We start from the raw sequence: 19,930 nt of genomic DNA on the forward strand, positions 1-19,930 counted from the left end.
CCGAGGAAAGGTGAGCGGCTGCGTAGAGATTGGTGACAATGTGCAGAAAGAGACGATAGGCCAAATTCAGGGGCTTCCCTGCAGAGACAAGCATGGAGCCTCCTTCGCCCTTTAAGTTGCTGGTCAGGATACTTGCTGCTCCTTCGCTCCCAGCCTGGCACTTGGACACCACCTCAGCCCAGAACTGGAATTCCACGCTGGAAAGCTGGCTGCGAAGCTGCTGGCAGGGGCGAGCAAGGAGTGAGACTGTGGGGTGTGAGGAGAAGGCTGGGAGGAGGTAGGTGAGCGGAGCGCTAAGCCCAGAGATGGGGCTAAAAGGAGAAGGCGGCAATGCTTCATCTCACTCCTTAAATGGGAGCCCGTGTGGCTACCTTCAGTGTTGTAAATGGAGAGGAGCTGTGGCGTGTCAGTCCTCGCAGGACAGCAGCCGATGTAATCGGTTTACGGTATCTCGTCTCTGTATAATCAGGGGCTTAGTATTGTAGCCAGTAAAGTCTCTGAAGTCCGTCAGCAATGAATTCTGAGGGTTATAAGCTGGGTCATGCTCCAGTACCAAAGACAGCTGCAGAGGGACCGACCCTGGAGCAGCCTGTCAGCCCATCGCCATGTTGATCAAATTTGGTCACTTGACTTCAGTTTTGTGCATGTGGCCAATCTTGGAGGCTTGGAGTGAAAGATGGGTTCATCTCTGCCCTATGGATTTGGGGAGGGTTGTTTTTCCCCGGTTACTGCATTGACAACAGTTGCCTTTGGAGCACAGTCTGGGAGCTGCAATCTGGGCTCACGTCTGGGTAATGGGTGGCATGAAAGTGCCCTGTGCTACAGTGACGGACAGAGGCGAAGGTTTGGGAAGGCGCAGGCTGCGGTTATATCTAGTTAGCTGAGAACTCCCAGCCTGTTGGCTCTCGGCTGGGAGTCAGGCTCAGTCCCACTAGCACAAATCTATCCTTGAAGTTATAACTGCCCAGGTTTGGGGATCGCTTGTGGTTTGTGGACACTTTCTGGTCCACCTCAGTAGCTAAAGGCAGCTCAGGATCATTACGCTGAGCTCCGAAGACAGGAGCATCTGACCGAGTTGTTTCAAGTTTCTGGAGGGTCTCCAGTGTCATGTATCGGGTTGGGAAGTGGCACTTCAGAACGCAGGATAATCGTTCCCGTTGCTCCTGCCCCACTTTGCACACTGCTTGGTGGTGAGGAACAGAGCTCCCCGGCAGGTGTACTCATGCGTCTGGTTCCTTTTCTCCCGCTTCCTCCAGCTGCCCCCGCCCCCTCCCTCTTGAAAAGAAACCGGGTAAGCCTGCACTTTCTAACGAGTGTGGGTGCCTCTGGCCGTGGGCCCTTTAGGAAGCGTGTGACCGTTACAGTCAGCCAGTGCAGGGAGGTTTGCTGCTGCCGCTCTGCTCTTCCGACGACGTTCCCTGTGGGTTTCTGCTCGTTGGTCGCTGCTCAGAACTGGGAGGAAGGGAGAAGCATAAGGCACTTCCCATGCTGGGCTCTAGCTCCATTGTCTGAAGCACTTCCCCCCAGGACTCCACCCCAGTGTGGGCGCACCCAGTGCCGAGGGGGTGGGTCCCTGGGTTTGGCCAAAGTGAACAGAGCCAGGCTCTGCTGGAACCAGTTTGCAAACTGTGTTCTAACCTAGGCCTAGTTTTAAAGCCGTTCTGCCCAGTGTAGACGTACCTGCATTGCTCGAGGCTGGTCATTACAGCACAGAGCCACAGGAGCTGAGCTTCCCAGCACAGTCTCTCTCCAGCAGAGATCTGCTGTCCCCATGGGAGCAGTGTGACCCTTGGGGCTGGCTGGCTCCAGGGACGTGACCTTGGGGGTCACCAGCTCTTATCCAGACTGGGTGTGACTGCACAGCGCTGCCCATTGGCTGTCCCTTCCGCCCCGCTCTGTGATGGCTAACTTCATCCTTCTCCTCCTCCAGATGATCGGACTCTAACAGAGGACAAGGTTCTGTGCTGCCAAAACCCCACCTGCATTGACCAGAGGAGGGCTCTCAAGGTACTGTGGCTGGGAGTGTGTGGGTGGGGGTGTGTGGCTGCGGGGTGTGGGTGCTATTGGGGATTCAGGGGGTGTCCCTGGGAGGTATTTCTAGCTCAGAGCTGCCTCAATGCTCCATCACTATCAGAGTGGGTGCTAAGGACACAGCTGGCCATCTCGCCTCATCTCCGGTCCCCAGCATAAGGGCTGTTTCTGCCCCTCCTGGGCGAGGTGGGCCGAGGTTGAGTCACAGGCCATAGGAGCGGTTGGATTTGAGGTGGGCACCTACGTGTGCGGCCAGCGTTCCCGTTCCCAGAGATGGTGACGACACCGCCGGTTCCGTCTGGCTGAATGGCTCCCAGGAGCTAGCAGAGCCCAGCTATCTTATCAACAAGAGGTTTCTCCACGGAGATTTAGGGCTGCCAGATCATTCAGTCGATTCTTACGGAGCTTAAGTGTTCTTGGCAGCGTGACAGAGGGAAGTGTCTGTCTCTAGAGCCAGTGAGTGCACAGAGGAGTCTAGGAGACAGCACTTACCAAAGGATTGCCGCCCTCGGGAGGAAAGAGAAGCCCAGGCCCAACTGCAGGGTCTTTCCTTTCCCACCCCCTCTCCTGCCTTGCAAACCAAGGTATCAGCGAGTTTTATGTGAGCCCCATTATGTCACTTTGTTCTTCCTTGTGGCCACTGCCAACAGAATCGCGTTTCCAGACGGTCACAGGAGCCGGGCACTGGCAGCTGGCAAATGAGTCATTTCAAATGGACTATTGAGTTTCTTTGGCTCCTTGTCTGAGGATCCTCGCCGGCTGGAGCCAGAGGGGCCCCAAGAACGTTCGCACTGGGGCCGGCTGTCGTTTTCCTTTTGCTTTCGCTTTTAAGGTGCCTTCTCTACAATTATCAACAGAGAGTCCTGTGGCACTTTTAAGACTAACAGATGTATTGGAGCATAAGCTTTCGTGGGTGAATGCCCACTTCGTCGGATGCAAGCATATTTTCACATGCATCTGACGAAGTGGGCATTCACCCACGAAAGCTTATGCTCCAATACATCTGTTAGTCTTAAAAGTGCCACAGGACTCTCTGTTGCTTTTTACAGATCCAGACTAACACGGCTACCCCTCTGATACTTCTCTACAATTGTTGATGGAGCATGTGAGTAGCTGGGTCTGAGTGCAGAGCCAGGGATCCTCGAGAAAGTGGGAAATACAGTAGCTCCAGGGTATCTGCTGCTGCACTTACCTGCTGAGACCCAAGTCTCCCTGGCAGCTGTCTGATACTGACTCATGTGACACACGTCACTCTGCCATGGCAGAGTGTGCGGGGAATGGGGTGGGGAGGGTGCATGAGGTCACACTGCTTGCTTCAACCCAGTCTGAGTGTCTGGCAACAGCTGGACTCTGTCTCTCTGCTCCTGGGGCCCCTGCTGCAATGAGAGAGAAACTGCCTCAAATCATAAAACTGGTGTAGTGCTCTGGTATGGGCCACTGGCACGGCGTCCACATGTTAGCAGGGACAGGTCGTATGTGCTCTCCAGTTTGCCTGCAGCAGGGATCCCAGTCTGGGGTTAGCAATCAGAATAAAACAGAGAGAGGCAGTGCAGACAGCTTGGCTGGGGGTCTGAAGACCCTGATGTAATTCTGGCTCGGCTACTAACTTGTTGTGTGACCCATGGCAAATCACCTTCTCGATCTGCGAAATGCTGATAGTGATACCAGCCTTCCTCACCCTTGTGCTGCTCTGAGATCAGTGGGGACAAGCGGGGTGTGTGTGTGTGTGTGTGAGCGAGCCAGACTGCACGCACGGGATTAGAATATATTTGTGGAGTCGACTGATATTTTTCACGCACTTTTTTTGTCAAAAGATGGGCTCTTTTCTAAAGCAAAACCTAGCACAAAAAATTGTCGACATTATTGCTTTTCATACAATTTTCTGCATTTTTTTATCAACTGTTTTATTCAAGTTATTGTGGAAATGTTTCATTTACTGAAACCGTACACTTATGGATAAAGAAAAATTTCCATTACAATGTCAAAAACTTTCAATAAAAAATTCAGCTACAATATTGTGAAAAATGTTGTGGAAAATGAAAAATGGCCCCTGCAAACCAGAAACAATTTGGAATTTTTTTGCAGTGTTTTTCCCATCTTTTCAGCCATCTCTTCTCTCTTGGGACTGGCCACTGAAGAGATGAGCTCCTTGGGGCAAGACCGTATCTAAGTAGCTGGGCCTCATGAAGTGCTCCGGGCATCGGGACGGAAGGTTCTGTTTGTTGACTATAATAGGGGCGTGGGGTTGGTACTTACGGAATACGCCACTCTGTGCTCTTGGCAGTGAGAGTTGGGAGTCTGGGGAGTGTTTCTAGCTGTGTTTAATTGTTGCATCTGGGTCTAGAGGGGCTTGGGCAACAGGCACATGCTCTTATGTCTGAAAGTATTCCCTGCCGCTAGCTACCTGCTCTCTGGAAATGTCTGTCTGTGGCAGGCCCCCGCTGGGCGTTCAGCTCGTACACAGGGAGTGGGCGTTTTCCACCTCAGGGGGGGTTAGTTTTGCAAATGATGAGGGGAGAAATTTTTAAAGCCTGTCTGGTCTGTAGTGCTGACTCCAGTGTAGCCTAGGCTGTATCTGTCTGTCTGTCTCCCCTCTCCACAACGAGGGGCAGACATCAGTTCCTGCATTTTCATTTTGGCTCTTTTAAGTCTCACTATGCTAGTAAAGTTGGTGAGTAAAGCTGACTGGCCAGAGGCCATTTCACAGCTAGCAGCCGACTCTTTATAAATTAGTCATTTAGTTGAAAGCATAAAGCCAGGCCATTGGCTGGGGATCTGGGGCTGCTGAGACCACAGACTGCCTTTACGTTACTTACCTTGGAAACAAATGGTGTTCCAGACAGGGAACATCAGCCAGGCTGCTAATTTTACCCTCTCAGCGAGGAGCACGACGCAGTCAGCCACTGGCCTTCCAGCTCTGACACTCCATCTGCCAGGAGCTTTGAGCATGTTCTCACTGGAACCTGAAAGCAATCTGGGGGTGCAGATTCAGTTCAGTGTCAGCAGCTCCCGTATCAATCCCCTGCCAAGCTCCCTGCTAATGCTGCTGAATGCTGTACACAATCAACTACTTAAAAAGTAACAGAGGGTCCTGTGGCACCTTTAAGACTAACAGAAGTATTGGAGCATAAGCTTTCATGGGTGAATGCCCACTTCGTCAGACGCCTGGCGTGGCATTCACCCACGAAAGCTTATGCTCCAATACTTCTGTTAGTCTTAAAGGTGCCACAGGACTCTCTGTTGCTTTTTACGGATTCAGACTAACATGGCTACCCCTCTGTTACAATCAACTACTTGTGAGCCAAGAGCTCAGCTCATGTCCCTTGTAGCATTGCCCCAGGATGGGAGACTCCAACAGTCAGATGTTGGACGTTGAGTGCGCAGGGACCGTTGCCTGCCAGGGGTCACACTGCAGCTCCTGCTCTCCTCCCTGGAGCCCTGAGGTGGAAATCTCAGCTGCTGCACTGTCTGTCTGTCTGGTGGTCCTGCAGGCCAGGAGTGCTCTGTCCCTTAGTGACTGGGCCAGGGTGCCATGAGAAGGCCTAAGCGCTCTGCCGTGGCTGTTTGTGACCCCTTCCTCCCACACTGGCCCGGAGGAAGCAGCACTCGCTGAGCAGGGAAGTAAGCTGGCAGGAGAGCATGGAGCAGCGGTCTGACTATGGAGCGCTCAGCGCTGCCTCCCCTCCAGTCCCACAGACCCCTGCCCCTGACTTTCCCAGCGGGAGGAAGGGAGGGGGGCGGCTGCCAGTGGCAGAGTTCAGAGATCTGGGGCCAATGTGTCCCTCCCTAGGTGCAGTTTGCAGGGCAGACGGGGTGTTAACCCACGAGTACCAATGACTGTGATTTCCTGCGGCTTGGCAGTAGGAGCTTTCCAGTAGCTCTGACAGATGCCAGCCTGGCGCATGCAGTGGGGATGGCAATGTGTCAGGAAGTGGATTTCCTGCTCTGGTGAGTTCAGGCCCCCAGCACTGCGGGGCTTGTGGGCAGCAGTGTCAGGGGATGGGCAGGGTTGTCTCTGTTGTCGGCAGGGTGGGGCGATTGTTTGTCTTGGGTGAGCAGTGGGCATGGGAGCGAAGCCTATTTTTAACCTACTTTCCATAGCAGAATTATCATGATTTTTTTCCCATTCCTTAGTTCTTGGGCTCCCGGTGGGTTGTTAATATGGCACATGGTCCTCCGGCTCCATGTCTACCATGGAAATCAGCACAGAATGGCGCTTGTTCCCAAGTCCCCATAGAGGTGCCGGGAAAGCTCCAGGTGTGCCGAGCTCTCTGCCCAGCCCCCCATACGGGGAGCAGAGCCCTCTAGGTCACAGGCTACCCTACACAATGGGGTTATTGTAAGAGCCAGGGCCCCTTCCTCGGGGCTAGGTGGAGCTTTCACAGAAGGCTGCTGCTTCTGCTCTGGCACTTACAGCAGTGCTAAAGAAGAGACTGGAAAATGAGCTAATGCTTCTTTCAAGCATGCACAGGAAATCTCCGTTTATCCACAGACTGTCTGCTCAGCACAGTGTGCGAGTTTGAACCAAAGAGCAAAGGAAAGGGCAGCAATCAAAGGCACAGTATGTGAGATGAGGTCATGCTGCTCTCTGCACAGGACGTTCCACCCGTGAGCCTGGCCGGGAGGGAGGCGCTCAGTTCTAGGGACAGGCTGGGAGTTCTGGTTTAATGCTGCCACCCCAGAGTCCAGTGGGGATGCCTAGGCAGCAGTCCCTGGAGGGAATGGAGGGCTGTGCTTGCTCTTCAGTGATTTCCAGCAGCCCAAGGAGAGTCCAGCCGGGATTTAACTTCACCAGCGCAGCTGCTCCTGATCCGATATAATTCAGGCTAATCTAATTGAGCCTGTTCATCCTGTTTAGTTGCAGGGAAGGAATTAGTTTGCATGTTGACACAGCCTGCAAAGGAGGGACCTCTGGGAGGGTGGTGCCCCTGGCAAACTAAAAACAGGGGGTGCAAGGTGCAGGAGTCTGCCTTGCATGGTGCCATGCCACTTCCAGTGGTGCTGGAAGTAGGGGTGCTGCCGCAGACCCTGGTGTGAAGTCATAGTAACAAACACCAAATACATGGTTTCCATCAGCAGCACCCCGACTATACAAATTGTTCCAGCCCCCTGGCCACCCGGCTGGGCTGCTGCCAGCTGACACCCATTCACAGGAGTGTTACAGTCACTGGCAGCAGGAGTCTGGAATCATGCAAGGGGTCTGGAGTTAGCAGAAATGCAGCCCCATGTCTGTGACATCACAGGCGTCTGTCTAGATAGGCTCTACGTCTGTGTGCAAATGGGGTAAGGGCTGCAGTGGCCAGGCGTGTCAGAGCGGAGCTGGCGTGGGGCTGCCAGGCTCTGTTGAGATGGTAGAGTCCCGGTTTGGGAGCGTGGGAGAGAACTGCTGATGGGGCAGGGGTCTGTCAGCAGCAGATCTATATGATATGTTGAGGCTTGTTGCTTTCCCCATTTGTGTTTAGTTCTTGGGTTTATTTGGGCAAGTTGCAAAATTCTTTCTGAATGTGCCAGTGATTTTTCCCAGACAGTGGGGAGAAGTGAAGATTGCGTTATTAGGTATTCACCAGCAAGATGTGTCCTTAGGAACAGAGGAGGAACTGGGAGTGAAAAGCTCCAAAGCCCATTACCAACCTCCCAGCCATCCCCATCCGCCATGGCGACCATACCCCAGGGGCCTGTCACACTTCCCTAAGGCACCCCAGAAAGTCTCAAGGAATTCTCAGTCCAAACCTGAGACACGCACAGCCACACTGAGCGGCCAGGACTTTAACCTCTCTACATCTCATGATTCCTCAGAGCCACCTCTCACAGAGGCAAGGCCCTGATAGGCTGTTGGCCAGGGGAATTGTATAGCTCAGGGGTAGGCAACCTATGGCACGCATGCTGAAGGTGGCACGTGAGCTGATTTTCAGTGGCACTCACACTGCCCGGGTCCTGGCCACTGGTCCGGGGGGCTCTGCATTTTAATTTAATTTTAAATGAAGCTTCTTAAACATTTTAAAACCTTATTTACTTTACATACAACAATAGTTTAGTTATATATTATAGACTTATAGAAAGAGACCTTCTAAAAACGTTAAAATGTATTACTGGCACGCGAAACCTTAAATCAGAGTGAATAAATGAGGACTCGGCACAGCACTTCTGAAAGGCTGCCAACCTCTGGTATAGCTGCACGTCTAGGAATAGCTTCCTGGAAGTTTACAGGCAAACTGCTCTTGCCTGTGTGCAGTGCAGAGCTGAGGCTGAGCGTAACAGCTGGTGCTACCTGTGGAAGTGTCTTCACCATTAAACTTATCCCGGTGTGTCTTATACACGTAATCATCATCACTCCATGAGCGTTTCCCAACTGCGTGAATGGGGCTGGTGCATGCTGGGACCTAGAGTCACCGCTAACTGGGTGCGTTTGATACAGCGCATGCAGCACAAGAGGGTTTATGATTTTGCAGCTCTGCATTCTTCTTTCAGCTTATGGTAAAAATTCTCAGCCTTGGACAGCACAGCCATGTCTCCTTGACTGTGTGTCACTGTGCTGCAGAGAGGGAGAGTCTCTCTCTCTCCACTGGGAGTTTGTGCTACACATTTAAATGTTTAACTTGCTCTCATCATCAGCTTTTGGAACACGTGAGTTACTGATCCCGCATCCAAGTGGGTCTGGGACGGTGACTGGCCCAGTCAATGCGTCTCTCCACATGCCCATGCACAGAAATAGTTCTATTGAGCATCTCTCCTCCTAATCTAATTGATCATTAATGTAAAGCTTGAGTGGATTTAGGGCATCTTATCTCTTGCTGATCAACCAGCTCTGTTGGTTCAGGAGCTTGCTCTGGGAATGTTCTGCTCCCCCTCTGCACTGAACCTACAGGCAGCTAAATTTCTGCTGGCTTTTCAGACATTGGCTATTTCCTGGTGACTTTTTTATTCCAGGTAAGTGTGGCAGGTTTTTATAAATGCATTCTAGGAAGCCCTGGCTAGCGCTTCACTTGAACAGGTAGCAGTTTGCTACTGATGTGCTGTTGGGCAGGAGCACTGGAGCCGAGGGCTCCACTTCCCGCCCCCTACATCCTAAATTGCCTGGATTCTCGGATGATTTATGGGATGACGTCTCCCTGAAGGTGACGGGACAGTTCACCGCTCAGAACATTCCCTGGCAATTAGCACCCAGGTTTTCCAAGGGGCCTAGAATCTGTTGTCACTCAGGCTTGCGGTTCACTGCAATGGCTCCTGCCCTTCGCTGGAAGGGCGAGATGTGGAAATTCTTAAAGCCACAAGAGAGATTGTTGTTTAGTCTTAAAACCTTGGCAACACCACTAGGAACTTTTGTTCTAAGCAGACGTGTGGGGCTGCTCTGTTTGTTGGAATTAGGTGCTGGATTTTGAGAGGAGCAAGACGAATAGACCTTTAAAGGGAGCTGCTCTTGGCACAGATTTCTGAGGATTTTCACTCCCCAGCTATTTTTAAGGATGAATTTAAAGGGGGAAGTTAGTTACGTTAGTAAAGCAGCATTTGGGCAAGGGCTCAGGGGGGGTCCTGGCCTTTCACCCGGGCAGCATTCACTTCAGAGCCAGCTTTGAGGAGTGGAACGAGCATGAAGATCACAACTTTCCCCATGCTGATCCTCTTTCCTCGTCACAGCCTGGCAGGACTGGCTGTTTCTACTCACGAGAGACTGGATGGCCTAATGGTTACGGGATGAATCTAGGACTTGGAGACCCGTGTTTAATTCTGTGCTCCGCCACAGACTTCATGCAGATCAGTTTGTCTGTGCCTCAGTTTCCCATCTGCGTAATGGGGATATCAGTACGTCCTTCCATAGCTCTACAGTGGGATTGTGAGGTGCTCAGGCCCTCCGTAATGAGGGCCATGGGAGTACCTAAGCTAGGCTAGCAGAGCCAGATGGGTGCTGTATTGGCAGAGCTCAGAAAGGGGATGTAGGCATGACCAGACTAGCAGGGGATGCTTGGACTTCTCTGCTAGGAAACCAACTGCCCTCCACGATTGTGTCTGGTGGTCAGGGAGCAATGCAGGACGCGCCCCTTTGCACGGGCCTCGCTCTGCCGCACAATCCGCAGCGTTGTCCTTTGCCAGAAAGGTGGGTTCCAAAACAACCCCCCAAAAGCAGGACCTGACTGAGGCCATCTACAGGTAGCAAGTGGATCTTCTTCTGTATGCGGCACCTGGACACGATGGCGATGGGAGCATTAGACGTATCGGGATAGACAGACAGGCAAGATGCTGCCGGGCTGGGCTGTGTCAGCAAAGCAGCATCAAGACCCCTGCACAGCTCCTGTGTGTGCCGGTCAGGCTGTCAGGGATGCGTTCTGGCACATGCACCAGCAGCAATGGAAAGGGCTTCTGGGGCACATGTCCCGCTCTGTCTGGTGGACTGTTAATTGTCAGTGTGGGATGTGGGGGGAGGCAGGGCTCCAGGGGGGAGCTGGCGTTGTCGTGGGCTGCGATGCTGTCCTAGGTGGCTGTGCAGTTCTAGGGGATTTGAGCTCCAGACTGGGGACCTGGGTTGGATTTTGCAGCTTTTCAGTGTCTCTTTTGTCGTGTCTCCTTACGATTCAGACCTGAGATCAGGTGTTGGCCTGAGTGACAGGCGGCCAGGGCGCTGGAAGGGCGTTCGGCTGAGGATGAGGACAGGGTGTGCTATGTGAGATGGGCGGGTGAGGTGCTGGCAGCCCCGGAGCAGTCAGAGTGCTGTCACTGGGGGAAATGAAAGGTCTGGTTGGGCTGCCCTGTGGTTTCGCACGACTGCCAGCTGCAGCTCCCTCTTATAGACTCATAGACTTTAAGGTCAGAAGGGACCAATATGGTCATCTAGTCTGACCTCCCGCATGATGCAGGCCACAAAAGCTGACCCCCCCACTTTCCCTTAACTCTGCTGTTGAAGTCTCCAGATTGTGATCTAAAGACTTCAAGTTGCAGAGAATCTTCCAGCTTGCGACCCCTGCCCTATGCTGCGGAGGAAGGCGAAAAACCTCCAGGGCTACTGCCAATCTACCCTGGAGGAAAATTCCTTCCCGACCCCAAATATGGCGATCAGCAGAACCCCGAGCATACAGGCAAGATTCTCTAGCCAGACCCTCATTTTACCAGCGATGGCCGTTATTGCCTAATTGATTAAAATCACATTATCCCATCAAACCATTCCCTCCATAAACTTATCTAGCCTAATCTTGAAGCCAGAGAGGTCTTTCGCCCCCACTGTTTCCCTTGGAAGGCTGTTCCAAAATTTCACCCCTCTGACGGTTAGAAACCTTCGTCTAATTTCAAGCCTAAATTTCCCCACGGCCAGTTTATATCCATTCGTTCTCGTGTCCACATTAGCACTGAGCTGAAATAATTCCTCTCCCTCCCTGGTATTTATCCCTCTGATATATTTAAAGAGAGCAATCATATCCCCTCTCAGCCTTCTTTTGGTTAGGCTAAACAAACCAAGCTCCTCGAGTCTCCTTTCATAGGAAAGGTTTTCCATTCCTCGGATCATCCTAGTGGCCCTTCTCTGTACCCGTTCCACTGCTCTGTGCCTCGCCCCCGTGAGTGCCCTAGGTTTCCTGGGCATGCCATGACCCCAGAGAAAGTGCCAGGAGGGGAATGATGGGCAAGGGGAGGGGAGCAGAGGGGGTTTCCAGTCCTTGGGGATTCCACGGTATGTGAGTCGTTCTTCCCGGCTCGTCAGTCCATGCATAACTTGACTGTGTCAGTCTGGCAGGAGTAGCGTGGAAGGGCTGGCCCGGCACTGTGCTGTCACCACCACAGAGCGAGTTCTGCACCTCTAGGCTTGGAGGCTAGGCTTCAGAATAGACCAAGACCCACCAAATCCTGCTGCAGTTCACTGGAGGCACTGGTTGACCTGCACCTGCCTGGGTCCATGGCGACCCTGGGCTGGGAGCGTGCAGCGAACCTACGGTTCGGATGGGATTAGAGATCTGAGATCTGGGCTGATCCGCTCTGTCCCCAGCAGGCAGCGCTCGAAGGATAATGCAGGAGGTGTGGGCCGCTGGCACCGCAGTCAGCTGAGTTAGGCTGTTGCACTCTGCTGCGTTCAGCAATTGAGACCAAGAGCCTCAGCGAGCGGCTGCCGGTGTTCACGCCTGCCCTAGCCTGGGAGGAGGCTGCTCCTGGCAGTTGGATTTACAGCTGACTAGTTGCCACAGACGTGTAAAAGGCTCCCCCGAATGACTCTGTATCTGCCCCTTTCCAGACTCTCTGTGCATCTCCAGCCGGGCGCAGTGTGATGCAGCGTGCAGGGGCCGAGCGAGCAGCCCGCCTGAAGGTTGCGACAGGGCTCTGTTTATACCCGCATGGAAGTGCTGGACATTTCTGGAGACGGGACGTATGGGAAGTAACACTGCAAGCTGCTCTGTGTGAAGTGCTGCCCTTCCGTGCAGAGCAGATTGCAGCAGGGCTCCTTGCCAGCCTTGCCAGGGAACTCGGCTACAGAAGCACCGTTAGTTACTAACCTGGCAGGGCTCTGCTCCCGTCTCCCTGGGCCAGCTCTGCCGCGAGGCTAGAGCCTGTGCCAGCCCAGGCTGAGGTTCTTTGGTTTGGAGAACAGGTGCTGGTGCCAGAAACCTGATGAGACCAGCCTCTGGTGCCACCTCAGGCCGCTGGGCATGCTCCTTTCTCAGGAGAGGGTACTCCAATAGCCTCCTGCTATTCTCCGGGAGCTAACACCAGGATAAGTGAAATAACCCTGCCCCTTTATTACTAATCCCACAGTTACTTGATCAAGTAGCACTAGTAGAACATGATTTGTAGCCCCAAATCTCTGGCTAAGAATTAATCTGCCCGAAGAATGCTGACCCAAGTCATTGTTTATTTAACACAAGAATTTGCTTGCAGACCTGTCATCGTTTTTCACCCGCTGTGCTGAACAAGGTTGTTATGAGAGTTGGTAATTAAGGGTTTGCAGGAGTATCCACTGTTTAATTTGGGCACCCAGATAACATATATCGCTTGTGTTTGTGGAGTGTGAAGGGCGAGTTTCCAGAATGCTCTCGCTCCAGAGGGGCATGTGATGGCCATTATTTATATTGCTGGTGTGGAGATGTAAATAAGTCGGGGAGGATCACACTGGGGGGCTTTTCCAGATGGCGCTGGGCATAGGCTGCAGAGTGTGCAGGGAAATTCTCTGTGTCACTTGTCAGGGATAAGGAGCCGAGAGCTGTAGTGAGGCGGGACCCGAAGGAATTATCTGTGATGTGAACTTGGCAGCCCTGGAGAGCCTAGGGGTGGGAAGGATGGTCCAAGGTCCCCATCTGATGTACAGAATTTGCACTGAGAACCTCCTGAGAGTCCTGTCTTCTTTGCCAGGAGGGAGGGAACGTGTGTTCTGCACAGGTGGCATGCGCTTGTGAACTCCACAGACAGGATAGAGCTCAGGGGTCACTGTGCAACCTGGACATTTCTCCTAATGGGAGGCTGGGTGTCTCATAAGGCTAAGATTTTGTCATGGTTGTTTTTAGTAAAAGTCACGGACAGGTCACAGGCAATAAACAAAAATTCATGGACACTGTGACCTCTCTGTGACTTGCTGCTGCTGCAGCTCCATGGTTTTCCCCTGCCACCATGGTGGCTGGGAGCTGTGGGGTTCCCCCTCCGCCCACAGCAGCTGGAAGCTTGGGGGTGGGGAGCCCTCGGCCCACGGCGGCTGGGAGCTGCAGGGTAACTATATTTCCCAAAGAGAAAATGGGACACCCCCAGCCACTCACCCGAGGCGTCCCCCCATCTCTGGGACCCTGAGGAGGGCCCCCTCAGGAGTCTGTCACCTGTCACTGGAACCTTGCGGGGGGCCCCTTGTTGCCTGTCGCTGGAATCCTGCCAGGGCCCCACTGACTGCGAGTTGGCGTCCCGCAGCCCCTGGGGCTGAAAGATTCTGTGACTTCCATGACCTTGGTGACCTAACCCAGCCTTTCTTATGGTTAGGACAGGGCCTGGGAGCCCTGACTCCAGATCAGACTCACTGGGTGACCGGGGCACGTTCAGTTAACCAGGATGGGGTGTGGAGCCACAGGTGACAGGCTCTAGGAAGGGGCCATTCCAGGGCTGACAGGACTGTCCCATGCCCCTGTAACTGCCACGGTGTGAGCCAAGCCTGGTGACCATGCTGGAGTCAAGCTCCTCTCCTGCGGAGGGCAGTAAAGGAGACGGGGGGGGGGCAGGGTTTCGTTACTGGAGGCTATAGTGGACACAGGGTGGGAGCCCTGTGCTGCTCTGGGTACCCTGGGGTGGAGGCAGGAGATGCGGCACCAGACGAGAACAGAGACAGAACTCAGACTACGCTGGCTGCTGTGTGCGCCGCGTCGCCTGCCTGGACTCCTTAGGACAGCAGCACCTGGAGCAAGCCTGGCCTGGTGGCTGTGCAATGGGGCACTGTACCCAGGGTGAGCCAGCAACAGGGACGGTGAACTCGTTCTCAGAGTGGTTACGCAAGGAGCTGTCCGCCAGCCCCTCTCTTCCAGGGTGGTTGTGTGCTGGGGGCCGAGAGAGGCAGAAAGGGCTCAGTGGAGGTTACAGAACTCGGCTTGACATGTCCTGGGCTCCAGCTCAAATTGGAGTGATGGAGATTAAAGGCTCCCGAATTCCCTGCATTGTCGCTGTGCACTTGGCTTGAGCGGCCTTGGGGAGGGTTACAGGGAAAGTTTCCCATCTGCCCTAGCTAAGCAGTTAGAAACTAGAGCCCCCTCCTGGCCTGGCAGCCCCTCCCAGGGGAGGTATCCACGCTGCAGCCTGGAAGGGCCGTGTCGTGCATGATGCACAGACCTGCTGTGCCGTGGCGGGAGCAGCACCCATCAGTCCATCGCATTTTTCCGAGCACAGCCTGCTCATTCTGCGGGGAGGGAATGTTTTCTGTCAGTGCAGCTGGTGCCCGATGCATGCTGCTCCTGGCACGTATCTCCCTGCTAGCTGCTGAAATGGAGAACCAATAAATGTAAGACTGATCAATGAACAGACCTTTTTGGCAGGACCTAACTGCCCAGCGGAACTCATTGCAAGATTCGAGAAAGGACCAGCCGTGAATGTGGTTCGCAAGAACGGCCCTGGTTACCTTTGGGAGGAGAGAATAGAAGGGCTGTAAACCTTCCGGGGGTTGGGTATCTGGGGGGATGGGACACATTGGTATGTGGGCTGGCAGAGCCAGACTCGCCCTAGTAGGGTCAGTGCGTTACTTATGTTAATAGAGAGAGGTTGCCACTTCCTGCCCAGGGCTGCTGTGAAGTGGAGCTGCTGTGCGGATAATCACAGACGTCAGGATTGGTGCACAGAGATACGCAGAGAGAGGGGAGCACACGTGAGAGACAAGGAACAAGAGAAAAGGCAGATTAGCCAAGCTCACAGAACAGAGGCAAAGGGCCAGGAGTCACCCCAACACCAGATGAGAACCAAGAGGATGTAGCAGAAAAACCCTCCCCCTCCCACCATCTGTCGTCTTTCAGGCCAGGGTCGGTCTGTCGGGCTGGAAATAACAGAGCAGTGACCAGAAACACGGGGCAGGGCTGCTTCCCCTCTGCAGTGCGGCTTGCAAACCCCGTGCAGCAGAGGGGTGGTTCTGTGCTGGTTGACAGGACTTTCCGGCAGGATTTGGAGTCCCCTCCTGCTCTACGTGATGCAGCCTGAGGCCTGTTGCAGTTCCGTGAATGAATTTCCAGCAGCATCCCAGCAGGTGGCAGCGCTCGCTAGCAGCTGGCACGCAGGGCACTGACTTGTGCTGTCCCATCTGAGAGGAGCCCCGGTGCCATGGCCTCCCTCGTTTTCTTGTCCCAGGTTGGGCTGGTTGCAGGGAGGCGCAGGGAGCTCAGGGAAGGGTTTTGCTGGCACTGGAGTTTGTCTGTGTTAGTCTGAAACGCCATGGCTCGCACGCTCTCATTTGTGCTTCTGGCGGGTGGAGGTTGGGCTTGTCTCACTCTGACCCCATCTCGGTGCTGCCAGAGCTGAGTTCCCGCCTCTCCCGTGGCAGAAACCCCATTGCGCTGGTACCCAAGGTGGTTTGATTTCCCTACTGCCTGGGGCCAGTTCCTGGCTGTTGGTGGGCAGGCTGCAATGGGGCATTCTCACGCTGCAGCCCAGCCGGTTGTAGGGATCAATCCTGCATTGCTCCAGGGACATGACTAGAATCCTTCTCTCTTTCACGTCCATGTTTCTCCCATAGCTTGGACAGCACCAGAAACTCCTGCAGGGGTTAGGCAGGGCTTGGCCTACGTGTCCAGGAGCCTGGAGATTGCTTGTGTTGCAGTAGTGCCCCAAGCCCCTAATCAGCATCCACACCCCATTGTGCGAGGCACTGACAACCCTCGGAAAATGCACTTCCTGCTGCAGACAGCTTCCTGTCGAGGGAGAAACTGGGGCGGGAGTTCGTTTGCTATGTACGTAACTAGACATGACTTCCGTTTAGTCTGCAAACCAAAATGTCCTCAGTGACACGCTGCAGCCCCTTCTGCCAGCAGTGTCCTGGGGAAAGGGGCCGACAGGGGACTGGCAGAGGGGAGTGGGTTAGTTCCACGAGCGGGAGTAACATGGAAGAACTTGCATTGGCATCCCTGGCATAGAGGGGAAGCGACATGGTCGAGAAGGGGGGGGCGGAGCTGGGAAGGGCACGCTGGTGAGGGGGAGAAACTGGGGTGACGGTGGGGTCACTTCTTCCCACTCACCAGCAGGTTCTTTGCCTGCTAGTCCCAGTCAGCCAGTGCGGTAGCAGCAGGGCCCCTGGCTGCTGTAAAATCTCTGTGGCAGTGGTGGGGAGCTGAGCGAGGCAGCGGTACGGGATGGCAGAACCTCCCTTGCTTTGAGACTCTCCCCCGGGAAGCACCGCTGGCTGGAGGAGCCTGGAATGAGTGCAGCGTCTAATGGGGAATGCTGTGCTCTGGGCACCGGGGAAGCTGTTTTCTCTGCAATCGGATCCCAAAGCGGCCATGGACCCAGCGTGCTTGCCCCCCAGTGATAGGTTAGCTACTGGGCCAGTGGGGCCCATGAAAAATGGGCGCTCCTGCACCTCCACCTGCTCTCCGGCAGGAGCACAGGGGGAGCAGGGGAGACTGCAGGTGGAAGGGGTGGGGAGGGGCCCCCATTTACTCCTGCCCAGGGCCCCACAAAACCATAACCCGCCTCTGCTGCCCCCACGCTGCAGGGGAAGCTCAGCGGATCGTCTCTGTTTATTTCTCTTGGGGCAGGGGGCAGATACAGTGGGCCTCGGGGACAAGGAGCTGCCTGTCCTACTGGGAGAAGGGCTGTTCCAGGAGCAGGCACTTCGGGAATTCCCACGGGAATGGCTTCTGGTGGATTTTCAGCTCAGAAGCTCTGACAGGCATCCTGACTTCAGGCTGTTTATCCTCCCGGAGCACGGGGTGCTTGGGGCGAACCCTGTGGGCTGCCTGCCCACAGCACGAGGCTGACTCCTGCACCCCAGGGAGTGGGGTGCTTGGCCAGGTAGTTAGCACGGGCTGGTGTCTCTCCTCTGTGTGCCTGGTTTTTCACACCCTTCCAGTGAGCCGTGAGGGCGGGGATCTCCCAGCCCAGCTGCGGGGAGCCCCCTGCTGACAGGTTGCTTCCCCCCCAGATGGCGCCTGCAGTGTGACGGGGCGTGAGCCTGGATGCTGCTTCTGGTGCCCTTGTAAAATCCCAGGGTCTCCCAGGACTCACTGTAGCACGGCCTGCGCCAGGCCAGGCCCTCTGACCACACCAGCCCCAGCTGCTTCCTACTCCTTGTAGTGATGGGCACGGCAGCATCTCCAGGGAGCAGCTACACTCAGAGGAAGGTGCAGTGCAGGGGCTTTCTGCCTTGGGGGTGCAGCTCTCCTGCCCATCCCAGACTGCTAAGTGGGGTGGGGGGTCCTGTCTGGATGGCAGGGGACCTGGGAGGCCCATCTGGGACAGGGGCCGTGGTATGGAGAGGGGAGAGCCCCAGCCTCGTGGCTGAGCACAGGGCTGGGAACAGGGGGCTTTGGCTGCCTCCTCATGATAAGGCCGCTGTGCCGCAGGGGCAGGGAGCATTAGGTGGCAGGGACCTGTGAAGGGCTCAGGCAGTGAGAAGTGCAGCAGATGGGCTGTGTCCCCGTCAGGCTACTCGGGGCCGCCGTTCTGGCTGGGAGGGGGGCTCTGGCAAACACGGGCTCAGCCGCTCATGGCTGGCCTGGGAACGTGAAGCCAGGTAATCAACGTGTCATAACGTCAGGCAGCGTGCGGTGGGGGGGAGGGCGGCGCGCAGGTCTCGATTGCAGCACGAGTTGCTCGATAGTCGGTGGTGGTTTCCTTGAAGTTCCAGCTCCTGGAGTCATGTGATTAACCCCAGCATCTGTTTTTAAAGATAATCTCCTGATTTCCAAGCCAACCTTGGGTGGGTTTGGGACAACAGGTGACTTTTGACCCCGGGGGTGGCTGGAAACTCTGTGGCTGGCTGTGAGCCCGGGGCAAAGCTTTGGGGCTGGATTTGAGATTCGTCCCCAGTGACCGATGGAAGCTATAGGCGTTCAGCACTGTGCACCGTGCCCAGCGTGCTGTGGCCTTTGGGTGTTGCTGCCACACAAACAGCAACGGGCTGGGGGAAGCCTGGCTGTCCCATCCTGCTGCCCCCTGCCCCGACTCCAGCCAAGGCGCTCGCTCTGCTGGGCGGATCCCGCCAGAGGGCTGTGGCTGCTCTTCCCTGGCCCAGGGACTTGGGTTCTGAATCCAGCCCCCCCCAGCCCCCTGCCTGCAGCCGGAGGTGGTGGTGGGGGTGGGGGTTCTGGGCAATGCACACTGGGCTTTGTGCATTTTTGTGTCTCCCAGGCCCGGGGCCCCAGGGCTGCTCCCGGCTGCTCCGCTTGGTGGACTTGACTTCACTGTGTGACACGGGCCTGTGTCTCTTTCCTGCCCTGTCATTGTACCGCAGGCAGATGCCGGTGGACGAATGGTACATTCCAGCTGTCTGCCTCTTCCTGGGAGGGGGTGGTAGATTCCGACCGCCCTAATTATCCGGCTGCCAGCTTTAGCATGGCTTTGTGTCCGCTGATTTCCCTTGCACACACGCCCGGGTGCGAATGAGGGAGGGGATGCAGGGACGCCAGGCGCTCCAGACTCAGCCCCGCTCCTGCCCGCACTGTCCCCTGGGCTGAGAGCCAGGCTCAGCTGCACTGGGACGGCGGAGGCGGCAGCGAGCGGAGTGCTGCCTGCCAGACGCTGCAAAGCAGAGCTGTGATGAGGCAGCGAGCGAGTGATGCAAGGGCCTGCGCAGGGGGCAGAAGTGAGGGGCTCCCCCCGAGGGATCCCAGTGGACTGGTGAGTCTCTGAATGGCCAGTGTTAGTCAGCCATCTCGGGGCTGGAGCATGGGGCTTTCTGGGGGGTTCCCAAGCGGCTGGCATGTGGGAAGGGCAGAGAGTGGGTCCTTGGAGCTGTGGGCGTTCCTAACACAGCCGATCCCTGGGTCAGCTCCAGCGTCAAGGTGCACCATGCAGGAGGGAGCTCTCCGGCTTCTCTGACACATGCAGCAGCCGTGGCTTAGGCACTGGGTCCTTGTCCTCCCCCGGCAGGTGGGTACGCTGGGGCTTGGCTAACGCCACAAAGCTGGGGCTGAGAAAATGTTACCAGCTAGATTCAATGCCTGGGGAGCCCAAGAGCCATGGGGCTGAACGCCTCCACCGCTGGGCACGGAGCCCCGGCTCAGGGAACGTTAACACTGGAAGCTGGGGCTGGGAGGGACTTTAAAGGTGGGTGAAACATATGTTCAGTCCAGCGGATTCAGGGCAACCGCCAGATGAGCTGCCATCACGGCTGAGCTGTGGATTCTCCTGCCTTAGCCCAGTGACTGGAAATCCAGCCTCTGCAGAGAATGAAAACAATGTGCCGCTTCCTGCCAGCAGCCGGTGACAGCAAACTCCGAGCAAGTGGGAAAGCAGGATGGCTTTAAAACGCTGCATT

General features: G+C 55.3%; 1 protein-coding gene across 3 annotated transcripts in view; it reads left to right on the forward strand.

The window, feature by feature from the left end:
- The window catches only part of PLEKHG5 (pleckstrin homology and RhoGEF domain containing G5), a 104,037-nt gene that overhangs the window by 45,155 nt on the left and 38,952 nt on the right, over window positions 1-19,930 (forward strand). For 2 of the 3 annotated variants that reach the window (XM_024207817.2, XM_024207816.3), the window contains exon 2: window positions 1,931-2,007. In XM_024207817.2, coding sequence (XP_024063585.2) covers window positions 1,931-2,007 — 77 coding nt within the window. Of the gene's footprint in view, window positions 1-1,930; window positions 2,008-19,224; window positions 19,291-19,930 lie in introns of those variants that run through there. The other variant, XM_024207819.2, reaches the window with a different exon arrangement.

The sequence above is a fragment of the Terrapene carolina genome, unplaced genomic scaffold, assembly GCF_002925995.2.
Source record: "Terrapene carolina triunguis isolate 2854851 unplaced genomic scaffold, T_m_triunguis-2.0 Scaffold714, whole genome shotgun sequence".
Classification (NCBI taxonomy): domain Eukaryota; kingdom Metazoa; phylum Chordata; order Testudines; family Emydidae; genus Terrapene; species Terrapene triunguis.